The sequence below is a fragment of the Poecilia latipinna genome, unplaced genomic scaffold (assembly GCF_001443285.1).
Source record: "Poecilia latipinna isolate Pla-1442-1.1 unplaced genomic scaffold, P_latipinna-1.0 Scaffold944, whole genome shotgun sequence".
In the NCBI taxonomy this organism is placed as follows: domain Eukaryota; kingdom Metazoa; phylum Chordata; class Actinopteri; order Cyprinodontiformes; family Poeciliidae; genus Poecilia; species Poecilia latipinna.
Window position 1 is genome coordinate 22962 of NW_015113560.1, and position 16369 is coordinate 39330.

General features: G+C 37.5%; 1 protein-coding gene and 1 long non-coding RNA gene across 2 annotated transcripts; one reads left to right on the top strand and one right to left on the bottom strand.

Annotated features, from left to right (window-relative positions):
• The first annotated feature begins 5810 nt into the window (after positions 1 to 5810).
• Positions 5811 to 13367, top strand: insig1 (insulin induced gene 1). The gene is made up of 7 exons (XM_015049389.1): positions 5811 to 5906; positions 6648 to 6990; positions 7088 to 7435; positions 9293 to 9417; positions 9644 to 9810; positions 10246 to 10345; positions 11778 to 13367. The coding sequence occupies exons 2-7, from the start codon at positions 6933 to 6935 to the stop codon at positions 11805 to 11807; spliced, it is 828 nt and encodes a 275-aa protein (XP_014904875.1). The 5' UTR covers positions 5811 to 5906; positions 6648 to 6932; the 3' UTR covers positions 11808 to 13367.
• LOC106957866 (uncharacterized) lies at positions 11181 to 11771 on the bottom strand. Its single transcript, XR_001427043.1, has 2 exons — positions 11540 to 11771; positions 11181 to 11302 (listed from the first exon to the last, which is right to left on the bottom strand). It is a non-coding gene; the product is annotated as an uncharacterized LOC106957866 (long non-coding RNA).
• Positions 13368 to 16369: the final 3002 nt, after the last annotated feature.

Genomic DNA, 16369 nt, shown 5'->3' on the forward strand with positions numbered 1-16369 from the left:
TATATAAAAAAATATATTGACAGAAAAAAAAAAAAAAAAAAATATATATATATATATATATATATATATATATATATATATATATATATATATTTAATTTCTTTTTTCAGGAAATATCAATGTAACTTATATCTGCATTGCTTTCATTACAGCATACCCACCTAAAACAGTTTAGTATATCTACCCAAAATTCCCCTGAAAGATCTGCATGTGGGCATATGTCCTGAATCAGGAATTTGCTTATTATCCCAACTTCCTCTCTCTTCCCGCTACAGCATTGTAGCAGGAAGTGTGTAGGATCCGGATTTCAGCTGCACTGTAACAATTTCAGAGCTGAGTGCCGCAGAACAAAGGGATATGGAGATAGAATTGCAGTGCCACGCCCTCCAGCTGCTGAGACAGGGCCTTTACGGCAACCTTTGTTAAGGTGGTTGATACACTCTCTACCCAAGAACTCCTCTTTTATCTTCTACGCCACAGAAAGAGATGCAGAGCTACATGAAAAAGACTGGTATTTGGACAACTACTCACAATGCAGTGAAATATTGTTACCAGGGAAAAGAAAAAAAGGATGAGTCATTATTTGGGAAATGAATTGTTCATTTAGAAATAAATACATATTGTAACCATGTGTCATATTTACATGAATGTATCATCACCAGTGGGTTCGTGCTGAATTAAGGGTTCCAGAAAATGTGTTGAGAGGAATAAATGCCATGTTTTCTGACACATGATGCGAAGGGAATAAACAGGATGAAACTGCAACCGTTTCCGTCTTAATCAACTCTTGGTGAGGGCGGATTAGGATGTTTCCTTTCATAATTTCACAGAGGATTGAGGGGGGAAAATTGTCAAGCTTGAGTTTGATAGATTAATTTGCCAACTCTTCCAGCAGGCTCCTTCCTCGTCTTTCCCATTGGAAAAATCCCTCCGAGTCTCACGGCGTAATCTGTGACATGCTTGATCTGCTCTTCATTTGAAGTGTCATACACCATCCTGTTTTATCTCCAGATACGAGGAAGACCTCCCCGACGCCAGCGCCAACACTGCTGGTTTGCTGAGAGCTATATGCCGAGTCATTTTCATGGTTTAAGGAAAAGCATTCGCTAACGTAACGCGTGTGTTTCGTCTCATGCTCTATCAGTGATGCAACTAGACGTAATCTACAGGTGCTTGGAAAAGTATTCATACCCCTTGAACGTTTCCGGCTTTGTCACTTTAGAACCAGAAAACAGAATTATTTTTAATTCATAAGAACAGAATAAATGCTTATTCTTTCAACATGTCTGTGAAGTTGAAAGAATAAAAGGATGTTGGACTTTTTCTACAAATGAAAGTCTGAAATGTAAGGAGTGGATTTCTATGCAGCTCCATAGATTCAATTCTCTGGAGGTGGCGGGTTTGGTACCTTTGAATTGATAAGACAAACAGACAAACAAAAAAACACTTTATTCAAGTCAAAAGTAAAAGAATATTTTTATATTATATGGCATTAATTAATTTTTATCACTATGATCTAGAAATATAAGGCCAATATAAAACTGGCTGGAGATTTTACTTTATTTCATTGGATTTTGTGAGTTAATAAAAAAACATTAGGCCAATACAATGAATGCTGTAGGAAGCTAGATTTGGGCTTTGGTCTATTTTTCACTGTGTTCATTCAGCTTGATATTGATTCAGGTACACAACAAAGTTGAAAGTTCAGGGTCCTACACACCTTTTAATCTTTTGAAAACCGCTGACCTAAGGCTTAGGTTTGGACCATCTTTCTTTCTCTGCTATTACAGAGAAAGAAAGATGGAATGAGAAACTTTAATGTTGGCAAACAGCAGATATTAGGGTAACACTTTATTTGAAGGGGGGTGAATAAGACTGACATGACACTGTCATAAACATGAATAAGCCTTCATGAATATTTATGACTGTTGTCATAAAGCGTCATTCGGTAAATTATGACAGTTTTAATACAAAGTTGACATTATTCAAAATGTCTGTTATGACAACTTGACATTAACCAAGAAGTCATTACTGATATAAATTTGTTATAAAAGTATTACTGATTGCACTTTAAAAATGAGGTAACTTTATGTTATTAAAGGTAAAGTTTAAACAGTAATGACAGGTGTTGTGTCATGTTTATGAAAGTGTCATGACAGTCTTATTCACCTCCTTTCAAATAAAGTGTTACCGATATTAGTCATAACTGGGAGTACTCTCTGCTCTTTTATGATGCTGCTTTTTACAGTTATTTACCAGAACAAAGAACTACGTTCATCAATTCAACACACAAATATTCTCAGGATGTACCACAAGAGTATGCCACAAAGTTTTGGTACAAATAGGTTCAGTCACAGGGTCACTAGAACCAAACACATTACTATGGAAGAGAGAGAGGGTTAGGGCCGTTCTCCTGTTGGAAGATGAATTTTTCTTCCATTGTTATCAATCTTTCAGCATCTAACGTGTTTTTCTGCAGGCATATCATCTATTTAGCTACTTCAGCTTTCCCTTTACTCTGACCAGCTTCACCGCCTCTACAAAAGACACACAACAAAATGACATGATGCCAACACTAGGATGATTCACAGTAGATGGTGAGTTCAGTTTGATTTACAATGTTGGTTTTCCAGCACACATAGCATTACGCTGTTAAATAAGTTCAAATTTGGCTATATCTGACCAAAGCACATTCTTCCATTTGTGGCTAACTGTCAAACGGCCTACTTATCACTTTCTTTTAACACTGTATTCTTCCCACCTGTCTATAAAATACAAATTCGGTAAGTGCATGAATAATTACTTGTCCAGAGCTGTGAATCTGTGCAGATCCTCCAGAGTTATACAGGCCTCTCACCTTTTTCTCTGAATAATACTCTGGTTGTCTAGTCTGTGAGTTTATGTGGACATGTGACAAGTGACGGATTAAATGGATTTCAGATACTCTTTTTCAACCTGACTGCTTCAAATTTCTCCACAACTTTATCTCAGATTCTTGTATGTCTCTGGGTCTACATAATGCTGTTTCTTCATTAATGTTCTCCAAAAAAGTCCAAAAAAGAGATTGAATTGCACACCGATGAACTCAATTTATTTTTAATTTTATTTCTATTAGACTTTTTTTAAGAGTATAGCATGGCAGAATACTTAAGCATGCAACATTATTTTTAAAATGTTTATTTTAATTTGAAAACATACAGAAAAAAAACATGTATAATTTGCTTTCCACTTTTTAATTATGCTCCCTGGCATTCGTTTGGTATGCCACATAACATTCCAATAAAATACTTTCAAATGCATCAACAAAATCTTCAAAGTTTTAAGGAGGACACAAATATTGGCAAGGAGCAGCAGACACGCATAATTCTAGTTTTTATTTGTCATTAAACAATGTTTAAATGAATAACGTCAACATGATCTCACCTTTTGTTTGTGGATCCTTTCTCGAGTTTCGAGCATGTTCCTGCTGCAGAAGAGGAAAGCTCTGCACACTCTTAAACCCACACACACTCACTGCTGTAGACTTTTATCCTGAGGCACCTGGATAGCAAAGAATTACATTAAAAGAAATGTATTCATTTGGGAAACATACGCACTCCACTTCCCTGAGACAATCCTTTAGTCCTGCTGCAGAAAGGACTACTATTGTTGGACTACTTTGGTGGTGGTGGAACTTCAGGGGTCTTATAGAACTTTTATGCACCTTGTGGATCCCAAAGCCCAAATCTAGCTTCCTACAACATTCATTGTATTCTATCTTTTTTTTTTAAATCTCTTTTATGTTTTTAATTTTGACTATGTCGATTTATATGCATTAAACACAGACCTCCCTGTAATTTGGGTTGTGGTAACATGATTGATATCATTATATATGGACTGCTGTGTTATTTCAGTGCTTTGAAATATCCTCTAGATTAGTAATCTTACATTCAAGCATCTTTTAAAGCAATTGCCTGAAGAAAATGAGACCTGTTCTAGTTAAAAAATAAAAAAAAATCTTCACCATTGCACGGTTTATTTATTCCGCTTTCTGTCAACATCAGGACATCTCATAGAAATGAAACCGGGGAGACAAATGCTAACTTATCAACCTCAACATATTTCCATGCCTGACTTGTTTGCTTCAGTATGGTAAAACGGCTCAGGCAGAGTGCAACTGTGACATTTATATTTAACCACTCGGTTATCAGTGCCTTTTTAGAGAACAGCTTTTCTCATTCTGTTCAAGTGAATCCAATTTAAAGTCGGTCAGTTTGAATGTGTAGTGGGGAAGCTGCAATGCTTTGAAAAAAATTCCTTCTGAAGCTGCTTTATCTTTCGAAATGTATAATGTCACGGTTGGAACACAAAGTAGGACACTTTGGCTTTTATATATTGGCCTATATTTGATTTACAGCTTGAAATATTTGACCCTGACATTAAAAGTCCCAGAAATGTAACAGGGATTCTTGCATTTATAATTCATATTGTGTTTCTGATTTCCATTTTCACCATTTTTATCTTTGCAGAGAGAAATAAAAAGGTTCCAGAAACTGAATTCAGAAGCTCTCTACACTCGCCAGGCACATTAAAAGGTACACCTGTTCAACTGCTTGACACAACTGAGCCAGGTCAATGTGTTCAGTCATCTAGACACGATGAAGATCACCTGCTGGTTTTCGAATCAAGAAGGATTCGAAAACCAGCCATTGGTTCGTAATAGAACCAATGTAACGGTAATGTATCCATCAGCTGATGCCTACTTTTAGGAGGATAACCCATCTTGTTACAAAACTCAAATCATCTGGTTTGTTTCTTTAGCACAACTGCTCCAGTGGCCTCAGCAGCCAGCGGCTACCCAGTACTAGCAAGCTGTACCTAATAATAGTCTCCCTTGTGAGTTATTGGTCTGTGAGTCAGAAAATGACTTCATGTATTTTGTTTTTTGTTTTTTTTTCCATTTCATGATTTAATTTGCTAGTTGCTTACTTTCTCTTATATCTCATGCACCACCTAATAGGGAAACTATGAAGGAAACATCAATAAAAACAAGATTGTACTTTTGTTGTAACTGGCCCGAAGGGAGGATACAAGTCTTTGCTGTATCCAGACTAGTTTTGAATCCAAAGTAAAAAAAAAAAAAGCTTATTTTACAAATGTATTTCCATAAGACATGAGAAGCCATAAGAAATATGCAAACAATCTAAAATGATTTGCTCTCTGTATTTGTGTCTTTCATTTGCTATAGGTAAAAAAAGTGACTTGCCACTCTGTTGATTTAAATACATAATTATTTTTCATAAAGTGCCAAAAGCTAGCATAAAGAAATTTGAATTATTTTTTAATCACTAATTTGACATCCACCTGGATAGTCAACTGATAGGACATCATCAAAGAAGTGAGGATTGTATTCATCTAAATGTTTTTTTTTGTTGTTTTTTTTGTTTTGTTTTTTTAGCATTTTAATATCAGTGTTACATATAATACACACATCTACAGGCAAAGAAATATCCGTGCATGTACGTGTTGTCTGGTTGATTTTAGCACAAAGTTTGTGTATGTATGTTTTGCTGTCTCTGGAGCGAGGTAGGTACATCACCACAAAAACACGTATCTGTGTTGTTGTCGATCCTCAGATGGCGGTCATTGACCCTCCTGCAAATAACAAAATCACAGACAAACGTGATAGAACTCCACACACCCCTAAGCCACACCTCCTGCAGACTGACTCAAAGTTCAATAACTCCTGCACCATGTGAAAAACAGAGAAGTAAAAAAAGCTGTGCCACTAACCCCATTAACCAGTGCCCGCCTATATATAAGAGTACCTGTGAATGAAATGAGAGCTAACCTGGCAAGTTTGTGTTTAAAGTAAGAACTAAGGATTCCGTCACCTTCTCCATCCCAACGGGATCATTAGCTGCTTGGTAAACATATTTTCATGTATCTATTTTTTTCCAGTTATATTATATTATAATTTAAAATACTTTGATGTTGCATTGTGAAAATTGCTGTAACTTTTAGGAAACATTCATGAAACATTGCCCCGAAGGTCCTTTGAAGATAACAGTTGCAAAAAGAACGGCTCACCTGATACTTCAGAAGGTCGCACTGTGATGTTGAACTTATCCTTCAGAGAACCTTCAGGGAATATTTAGGGAACTGTGTGCATCCATGGTATCACCACCCACAATAGGGTTGGAGAGGTTTGGGTAGCTATTACCCTAATAATTCTGTTGAGGTCTCTGGCCAATAATTCAAGATTTCGTCCTTGATGAAGAAAGGCCATGATACCTGGAGTAAAGAAATTAGGGAACTGCTCTGGAGGTGGTTCAAAATAAGTGCCCCAGGAACTGGGGCACTGCAGCTCAGCCCTTATAAGGCAACAGAGTGCCACTTCCACATGGGTCCACCACCAGCAAACTGCCAGGTGCGATTTTAGACATGACCTAAAATTGACTGTAATTTTTTATCATAAAAATATAAGAAATTCCTAAATTGGAACCAAAACTAAAATATATTTTTGTCGTTAAACTACGACTAAATAGGTAAAAATGAGCCCTGCTGGTTATCGTCCGATTGTGAAACACAGCAAAGTTTTTGATGAATGCCTCTCTTTGGAAGTCAAGGTTTTAAAAGTATTGTTTCTACTTTCACTTCTGTCCCAGAACCACCTAATCTCTGGGCGTCTGTCTGCACCGGACGAAGGGGGCGGGGCAGAGGCGTCACGTCATATCAGCCGCCGCGCTCCGATTGGCTGCCGACTCTCACCCGACACAGCTGAGATTGTTTTCTGCAGAGGAAGCTGCTGTTCTTGTTGGTACGATCAGCCCTTCTTTACTCGCTGAATGAAGCAGCACGGTGTGTTTACCGAAGAAGATATGAACAGAACAACGTCATTCGTGTGACTGTTGTAGAGAGCAGGAAAACAAAGCGGGGGGGATCCTGGCTGCATGAGCAGGCGTGGAGGTTTCTATTTGAATCAGACTCAGAAACCGTCTAGAGAGCAAGGTAAGGGGGCTAGAATCCTGACTCTTCTCACTTCAATCCTTTTCTTTCTTTTTTTTCAGCATCACCCTAATAAGACTTATTTCTTTATGACAAATAGAGCAAAAGTGCCAAATGCCCAGACTAGAAGACCACTGCTGGAGCTGCTCTTGTTCACCGAAGGCTGAGACCAAGCATTCGTCCGGAGCGAACTGGTTCGCTTCCAAAGCTGAAGAGATGATGTCCATCATCACCGCGATGCTTGGCAGCGCCTACGGCTCCCTGCACGACGTCCGCACCGCCAACCTCATCCGAAGGGGTCTGGTCCTCTTCACAGTGGGGGCATTTCTGGCGCTGGTGCTCAACTTGCTGCAGATACAGAGAAATGTCACTCTGTTTCCCGAAGAGGTGATGACAACTCTGTTGTCATCTGCCTGGTGGATCCCGCCATGCTGCGGGACAGGAGCTGGTGAGTGGCCATTCACTTTATAAAACACTTTCCTACCGTGTGTCAGTGGTTGCTAACTTATGGACAAAATGACACATTAGCCTTTAAACTAATAATGTATTAAGCAAGTAGGGCGCTTCCTTCTGTTGTTCATTTCCTTGCAGATACATAAGGTTATCATTCACAAGCTACAGTCTAAATTTGGTATGTCAGCCAGCTTGTTATCAAAAAACCTGAGTATAGACGCGTAATAGAGATGCCTGCCTTCTGATTGGCTGCTCACTACGTGAGGTGTGCGCTCATTGGTTGATGTCATAACGGGTGAGTTGAAGGCCCTCCCTGAAAACCCCGGACACATCCGTGTTAGGCTCCTCCCCCCATGTGCTGCGAGGCAGAAAGAGAAATGAAACAAAAAATGATGTTGATTTTTTTTTTGTCTTTTATTTAACTGTATAGTTCCTTGAAAGGGATTTTTGTATTTCCTTTCACAAAATTAGAGGAAAAGGCAGCTACTGTGTACTGCATTGAATTAAATAAAAGCCATTAAAACAGTTATACATTGGGTTATGTGATCTAAAATAACAAGCAGAAATAAATTAAACAAATTTTCCTTAACATATTTTAGCTACACATATCTATTTTAATAAATGTTAAGTCTTCTATGCTGTAAAAGGTTGTTATTATAAATTAGGCTGAGTTTGTAACATAAAGAAATGCACAGGTGGTTTTATGTTGGAGATTTCCAGATTCCCTTTGTGTGAACTAGTTAATTAGGACCAGCCTTGGGCTAGATGCTTAACAGTAAGCTATTAATTAAGACGGCTATATTAAATTTATATTAAATATATATTTGGTGTCATTTTGGTTTTAGTACACAAACCTAAGACAAAACGGAAAATAAATATCAGCTAGATTTACTGGCAGTTTTCAGGGTAATCATAACAAACTTTCAGTATTATTTTTTTATATAGATCCACACACATAAGACAACTATATTAGCTAGTTAATTTGATGGACTCACAGAACTTGTAGATTGTCAACACTGGTTTCCAGAACGCCTTACCTGGACATCCAGGATTCATGTTAATCCAGTTAGTTTAGTTTACAAATATTTCCCTAGCACCAGATGTTTGTTTTGTGAGGTAAAAGTGCAAGAGCCTTCTTTTAGCCAGCTGTCAGGCAGTGTGCAGCGACATGTTAGCAGGTTTTCTACATAACCTGATAAAATCTTTAAAAGTATTGTTTATTTCACGTGTTGCTTACGTCGCGTGAGTTCCTATCGTGTTGCTGAAAAGTTGTCCTTATTTCCTGCCTTCATTTGGTCCTTTGTTTTTGTTTTCTTTCCTCACTTTCTTCCTTGTGTATTTCATTCTTTTCTTAACTCTATCTGTCATTTCCTAATTTGTGTCTTTTTATTCTTCTTGAAACAGTGTGTAAGTATAATGAAATGAATTTTGTTCAGTTTTTAACCACAGAAATGGTGAAGTTCAAACTTGATATTTTTGGCACGTTTTAGCTACAAATTTCAATGTATTTTGTTGCGCTCTGACAAATGAAGGAAGATATTGAAGTTCGGATATTTCAGATATTTTGAAAAACTAGGTCTTGTTTTCCTTCACAATTATCCTCCAATTTGTATTGCTCTTTGTAATAAAATCTTAATAAAATACATTACAGGCTACAATATAAAAGTTAAAAGATTTGAATACTTTCACAGTGCTCTGCATGAGTGCAAATGAGTCACTAAGTAAAAAAAAAAACATGTTCAGCAAATAATCTTTCACAGCTTTCTCAGGATTGGCTCACTGTGGGTCACACAATTTTCTGCTTATCTTGTATAATTCAGGCCTGTTTGTTCCTCTTTTCTATTTGTTGCAGCTGTTATCGGCCTTCTCTATCCCTGCCTCGACAGCCATTTGGGGGAGCCGCACAAGTTCAAGAGAGAGTGGGCCAGTGTGATGAGATGTATCGCAGTGTTTGTCGGAATCAACCATGCAAGTGTTGTATCCTTTCTCAAAGTGCTGATTCCCAAACTAAGTTCTTCTCAGAAGTTGTAGTAAATTCCTCCAGAGGATACGGTTTGGACACAATGACCGACTTTTACATTTGTTATTGATGGAACTCGGTCACAATCGGCCAGACAAATATTTGCTTGAGATCACAGTCCTACACATCCTCCCGTTCTGACGCCAATCCGTTCGACTTTGCCCTTAACTTACTCTAACCCAGAAACTAGATTTCGCCAACAATGTGCAGCTCTCCCTGACCCTGGCCGCCTTGTCTTTGGGCCTGTGGTGGACATTTGACCGCTCCAGAAGTGGCTTTGGCTTGGGCATCACCACCGCCTTCCTGGCTACCGTCATCACACAGCTGCTGGTCTACAACGGAGTTTATCAGTGAGTCAAACAGTTTTCGCTCACATAAATCTGCTAGTGAAACTGACTTAAAACTATGTATCTATGTCATTAAAATCAAACTTCTAGTTTAAGAATTTTCTAGCCCCTCTGTAAATTTGTAAAAGTGCATATTTAACGTTTAGCCTCAAATAGGGATTTCAGACATTAACTAAAATCCTCCATCAACAACATTTTCTGAAACCTAAACTGTAGGAGGCATTATAGTTAGGTAATCGCAATTTCGAAACATTTTATACTTAACTGCCACAATCTGCTTATCAAATTTAGCCAAAAAAGGAAGAAAAAAAAAGTTTGTGGACTGTTTTACTGCAATTTGTATGCACTTTAAATCCAGAACTGCTCAGTTATAAAATCTAAGTTTTTCTAAAAACCTTTACAGTTATTTAATAATCCGCTTTATTCCTCTTTTTTCAGGTACACATCTCCAGACTTCCTGTATGTGCGCTCCTGGCTCCCCTGCATATTCTTCTCAGGCGGTGTCACTGTGGGCAACATCGGACGGCAACTGGCCATGGTAACGTTTGCTGCCTTTTCTTTTGGGTTTTTAATTCTGTACGAAAGGTTAAACTTGCAAACTGATGCCTAACGTAACATTTACATCACACAGTTTAAGAATGTTGGTTCTTAAACTTTCATACTTTTATCAAAGGCAGCAATAAAGCTGCCTTTGATAAAAGTATGAAAACCCTTTGTTTCTGCTATTGATTATCTGTATCATTCCCATTGACCAATCAGAGGCCACTTGGTTGTCAAAGTAGTTTTCGCTCCAGATGTTTTAGTGGAATACGTCACATAATTGACTTGATGTTGACTGCCAAGCTGAAATTCTGAGATCTCTTTTATTCTGCTGTATTTGCTCAGAATAACTCCACTCCATTTATCTCCATCAACTTCCATACCACTTATTAATAAAAATAAAGACTTTAAAAGGGCTCCTATTCATTACATATACTTTTTTAGCACTTATATAGCAGAGCCACAGAGCTTGCAAATAAATTGCATGCTTCCCCCCCTCCTCCCCCCCAGTCCCCTTGCTTTTCTGTCATAATTATCCCATCAAGTCAGCTTTGATGTCTTCATTAAGCTTGTGCCTGGAAGCCTCACCTCATTCTGTCTGTAAAGTAAGAGTCCCGTCACTCCCTCAGTTTGACTCAGCGAGAGCGTGAAAGCAGATTAAGAGCTCTTGTTTTTCACAGTCGCTGCGAGGCGCTGAGAGCTAGTCAGGACTCGGCTGACCAGAGGGTCATTCGCTGCTTGTTGTTTTTGTTTGCGATGAGGCCTGTGGAATGCTGGCACAAGTCTGAACGTGGGGGTTTTGTTTGCTGTTTTTTTTTTTTTTTTTTTTTTTCCCCTTTTCCTCCTTCTGGTGCTTCGGCTAAGGATCAGGGGGCGAATTAAGTTGTTGTTTTATGCGCCACCATTTTTTTTGTTGTTGTTTTCAGAGCATCTTTATTAAGATTCATATGTAAGCCTGTTATGGTGGAAAAAAACATTTTAGCAGAATTTTCCCACATGCAATCAATTAAGGACTGCTGTTTTCACTATAGTTTTAGAGTTAATAGTGCATTTATTTGCTGGTTGTCAGTCAAATCCAAATTAAAAGTATGTCAACATTATATTATTGAATATAAAACCCATTTATTTTTCAGGAATTTTGGTTTTGATCTTTAATGAAATTAAGAACCCAGCACTTCTCGGGGGATCATACCTATTTTTCTGTTAATATATAACCAGACTGTAAAGTTCTAAAATATTACATTATCCTTTAGCCCTGTATATTTTAATGGAAAACTCATACATATAATTTTGCAAGCCAAACGCACATTAGCCTATGACTGAAAATTGACATTAGTCATAGACTTCGATGCAATTCAATGTCTCTACTCGTGTATTTGAGTTTGTGTTCTTCTTCTCAGCTGATTGCTTTCACCTTTGTCTTTCCTCAGGGTGGCGTTGAGAAACCCCACATGGACTGAACCGTGAACTGCACAAGTGCTATAGAGGAAGACCTTAAGCGAAGAACATTTTAAGCAGAAATGGATTAACGAGAAAGGAAGAATGAGAAGGATAACCTGAGAAAAACCGACTCCTTGTTTTTGACTCCATCCTTTGTTCTAATAACAAAGTACAGGTCAATTCTGCCCCATCCGCTAACGTGCCATGCCCTTCGAATCTTCTTGCAGCCAAATGAATCGCCATTCTCGATGTCCTCCATTAGCATTAAGGCATCCTTCGCACTGAACTGGAGGATGGACTTGGCCTTGTTTTGATTTTGTTCTGCTTTGTCTCATGTGACAAATGGACACACAATGATTTTGTTTCATGAAGTGGACTCCTGTGTGCGCGAGTGTTTGAGTGTGGATGTAGTATGGTCTTAGCAGAAAAGACTTGACGATTTTGCAAAGATGTCTTGAGATTTTCTTGGGGTTTTGTTTTTTGTTTTTTTTAACCTGACTGAAATATGGTCATAAAAGGGAAATTTAGTCTGAGTGGGGACACGCCTGTCTTCACTCTTTCATAGAAATGTATTCAGCGGTATTGCATGTTCCCCATCAAACCAAATTAAAGTATTTATTTTTAGAAAGTTTTCACTAAACTAGCAGACGCATGTGGGATACAGATTTAGACTCTTCGGTTCTTGAGGAACAGTTTGGGAAATTATTTGCTTTCTTTCAAATTTTAACTTTAGCTGAACTACTTGAGATTGTGTAAGTAAAAAATACGATTTCTCAAAGGTGAATTTTAATGTACAGTTAATTTAGACTTGCTTTAAATTTTCAAGAGCCTCCTAATTGTAAATGCAATTTATAAGCTCCAGTTCCCTCACCTCATCAAAGTTGGAGCAAAGTTTTTATACGAGGCCCTGCAGATTAGATGCGATATGAGTAAATAGTTGCAGGATTGCTTATTTCTTGCATCAGACCTCGCAGGGTTGCAGATCTGCAGCTGGACTTTTCTAAGAGTTTCTTATTTGGAAATTGCGCTTTGAACTTGGGGAGCAAAAAACAAAAATGCTTAGCTTTTCTGCAAATGGCAAAATGGGTTTGTTGCTTGGTTAGTTCCAGTAAAAATGAAGATGAGCTTTGTGCATTTGTTTTCAGGATTTCAGAGGAAAGCAAATGGTTTCCCAGAGTGTTGGTTTATGTAGATAGTTGAAATGAAAAGCAAAATGGTGGTATGTAAAAAGTGCCATTGTTCAGAATACTCTATACTAAGTGAGTATAAGCACATGCGTTTGTGTTTAAGAGGTACACTGTAAGACATTTGGGGCACCTCATGCAAAACTTGACAGCCTCTTCTTTGATTTTATGTTTTGCTTGTAAAAAAAAAAAAAAAAAAAGTACAATATTGACTTACAATTGGTTGTCAGTACAATATCTATTTTTTTACAGACTGTATTTTCTACTGTTTTAGATCCGGGCAACAAAAAAAAAAAAAAAACAGGATTGTAGTTGAAAGGAAAGAAGTATATAACCTTTAGGAGCTAGATGTCTCGTAGAATCATGTGATCACACTCATTTTCCCAGTCACATCTTGAAAAAAACTCACTTCAACAGTTTGGGAACATGCACCGATCAAATGTGTGGGCGAGACATTATTACTTAAGATTTGCAATCTGTGATTGCCTGTGTTTTATAGAATTTAGTGCTTTTGTCACTATAAGGGTTTAGTTTCCTCCTTTTGTGTAGAGATATTGTCATTAGTGCTTGTACGTGTAAAACATTCTGCCGATGTAATCACACAGGTATTGCCACACTAGACCGACAGTATGTTTAGTGTTTAGGGGTCAAGAGGATTAAGTGCAATCACACCACACATGAGCCGATCATTCTTATTTATTATTATTCTTGACAAAAGGCTTAGAAATGATCTATGTACATGCAGTGTGAGTTGATTGGAGAAAAACAAAAAAAAAAAAGCAATAACGTCGTTTTGTTTTTTTTTGTCAGATTTCATGCCTTTGGAGTCAACGCCAATGACTCTCACCAGACGAGATAAAAATAAAAAAAATTCTATGTTGTGTCAAACCATCGATTGAAGTTCATTGTGTAGCATTATCTAAGGATACCTGATATATATATTTTTTGAAATGTGTTCGGTGGCAGACCGCTCCAAGTGGAGTCTGCATTCATTCAGGTATGCTAAACAAGAGAGGAAGCTTTATTTATTGTATTTTTTTTTCCTTCTGATGCAGCATATCACCTTGTTTTGATGTGTTTTAATTCTGTCTTAAATTTGAGTGATGTATGTTTTTTTTGCTCCCTTGAGTTCAAGTGAAAAATAAAAAAAAAAAAACTGACAATATCTGTGTTGTCATTAGAATCATGAAGGGATGAAAGAATGATTTCTTTTATATTTAAATAATGTTTAATACTGAAAATCAAAGTATATAGAAAATGCAGTTTTCACCCAATGATTTAAGAAAAAAAGTCTGATAACATAAGTGAAAAGTCATGATTATTATTTTTATTTATTTATTTCGAACATGATAGACATATAAAATCACACACATGAACCAGGAATGCAAAAGACATTTTTGTGCAATAATCTTAACATGCTCGGATGATTTCTTGTATGATGCAGATACTGACTAATAATTCTGGTTCTACAAATTATACACACCACTTTGCTCTTTATTCAAAACAACTGCCTAATTGAGTTTTACATCAGATTATTTTCTTAAATAGTGATCTGAGTACATTTTTTATGTAAAAAAAAAAAAAAACACCAGTTGATTCTTTAAAATGAAGTAAAATATTAATTTGTATTGTTGTAAAATTATCTATTTGTCTTTCCAACTTAATCACCACTTTCAGTGCCAGTTAAGCTTGAAAATTGAGAAAATCTCCTTCCTCCACAGAAAGTGGAGGAAGGAGATTTAGTCACATGAGACCAAACCTGAACGTTTTTCTTTGCATACGTGTTTGGTAAAAAAAAAATTTCAATGTAACACGGTGGTGGTAGCGTCATAAAAGGGAACTTGGCCAGAGTTGATAAAAGAAAGACGGTTGCAGCTTCATGAAGGAAAACGGCAAAAGACTTCAGGCTCTTTACACTATTCTGTTTTTCATAGAAACAATCAAAAATCACATCCTTCTCCTTATAGAGCAGCTATGCTAGAGTTTTTGCTTGCACATCAAAGTTTTTTTAGTTTCAATTTCACAAGTTAGGAAAAACACATCTTGTCCTTCGGAACAATGGAACCATTTTCACCACAAATGTTACACAGGGAAGATTTCATTGAATCCCGTTAGTGAAAAGCTATATAAAACAGTTATAGTTTGCAACTCACTGATTTTAAACAGTTTCTGAAATAAAAGTTAAAAGACAAAAAAACAACATCTCTTCCATTGTTGGTGAAAACACAACTAACCCAAACAGCGTTTACTATAGCCCCTTGAATTTATTGAAGTCTCAGACTATATCAGAATTAAGCTGTCTGGGGAGCTGGTGACTGTCTCTGCTGCCACGGCGAAGCTCAATGGATGAAGACGCTCTTTTGTCCCTGCGCTCTGTCAGTCCCCAAAGCCACCATGATGTCTTTGGCTGCATCTTCCTTCTCCTTCCTCTTCTTTGTGGGACCATCACCAATGAGCCAAATAGACCTGAAACTGCTGCCCTCCCACTTGTGTGTCACTGGGATCATAAGAGACTGCCCCTCCTGCTCTTCCTGCCTCTGTCTGTCTGCCCCATCCCAGAACACGCCTTTCTGCAGGGCAGCCTTCTATTTATACCTAGTGGGGGACTGACAGTTAACCTTTTGCACTGGGGGAAAATTTCTGGGAGAACAGCCAATGTCTGGAGGCTAGTCTGAATAAACCCTCTGTCTATCTATCTATGTATGTATGTCTGTCTGTCTGTGTGTGTGTATATATATATATATATATATATATATATATATATATATATATATATATAGATATATATATATAGATAGATAGATATATAGATAGATAGATAGATAGATAGATAGATAGATAGATAGATAGATAGATAGATAGATAGATAGATAGATAGATATGTATAGGTATAGATATACATAGATATCTATATGTAGATATAGATATATCTATATAGAAATATATATATGTGGCAATGATCCAGCGCCACATGCCCTCTCTCCCTCCTCTAAGGAATGGTAATTGGCTGACTTTCAGCCTCTTTTCATTTACAGCCACAGCAAACTGAAAGACTCCATTAAGGCACCTCCTCTCTGCCAACAGCACCACCACCCTACCCCCTCTCACTCATAAGCTCAATCCTTCCTCCAGGGCACTGAGACGGGCCAGGCTGGGCCCCAATCTGATCTATCGGTTTGCCCCTCTCTAGCTCTGTCCTGGCAGACAAACACCGACCCGAGCTGCATTCTGGTGGCTTTAAACCCCCCCCCAAAAAAAAAACAAAAAACAGGAGAGCTCTGAATCTAGATCTACTTTTGACTGTTTTATTTCACACTTCACTTTTACGTCTTAAAAAAAAAAAAACTACTGTTTTGAAACAAATACGGAATGGAGTCATTTAGGTCGAACGGTCTCTC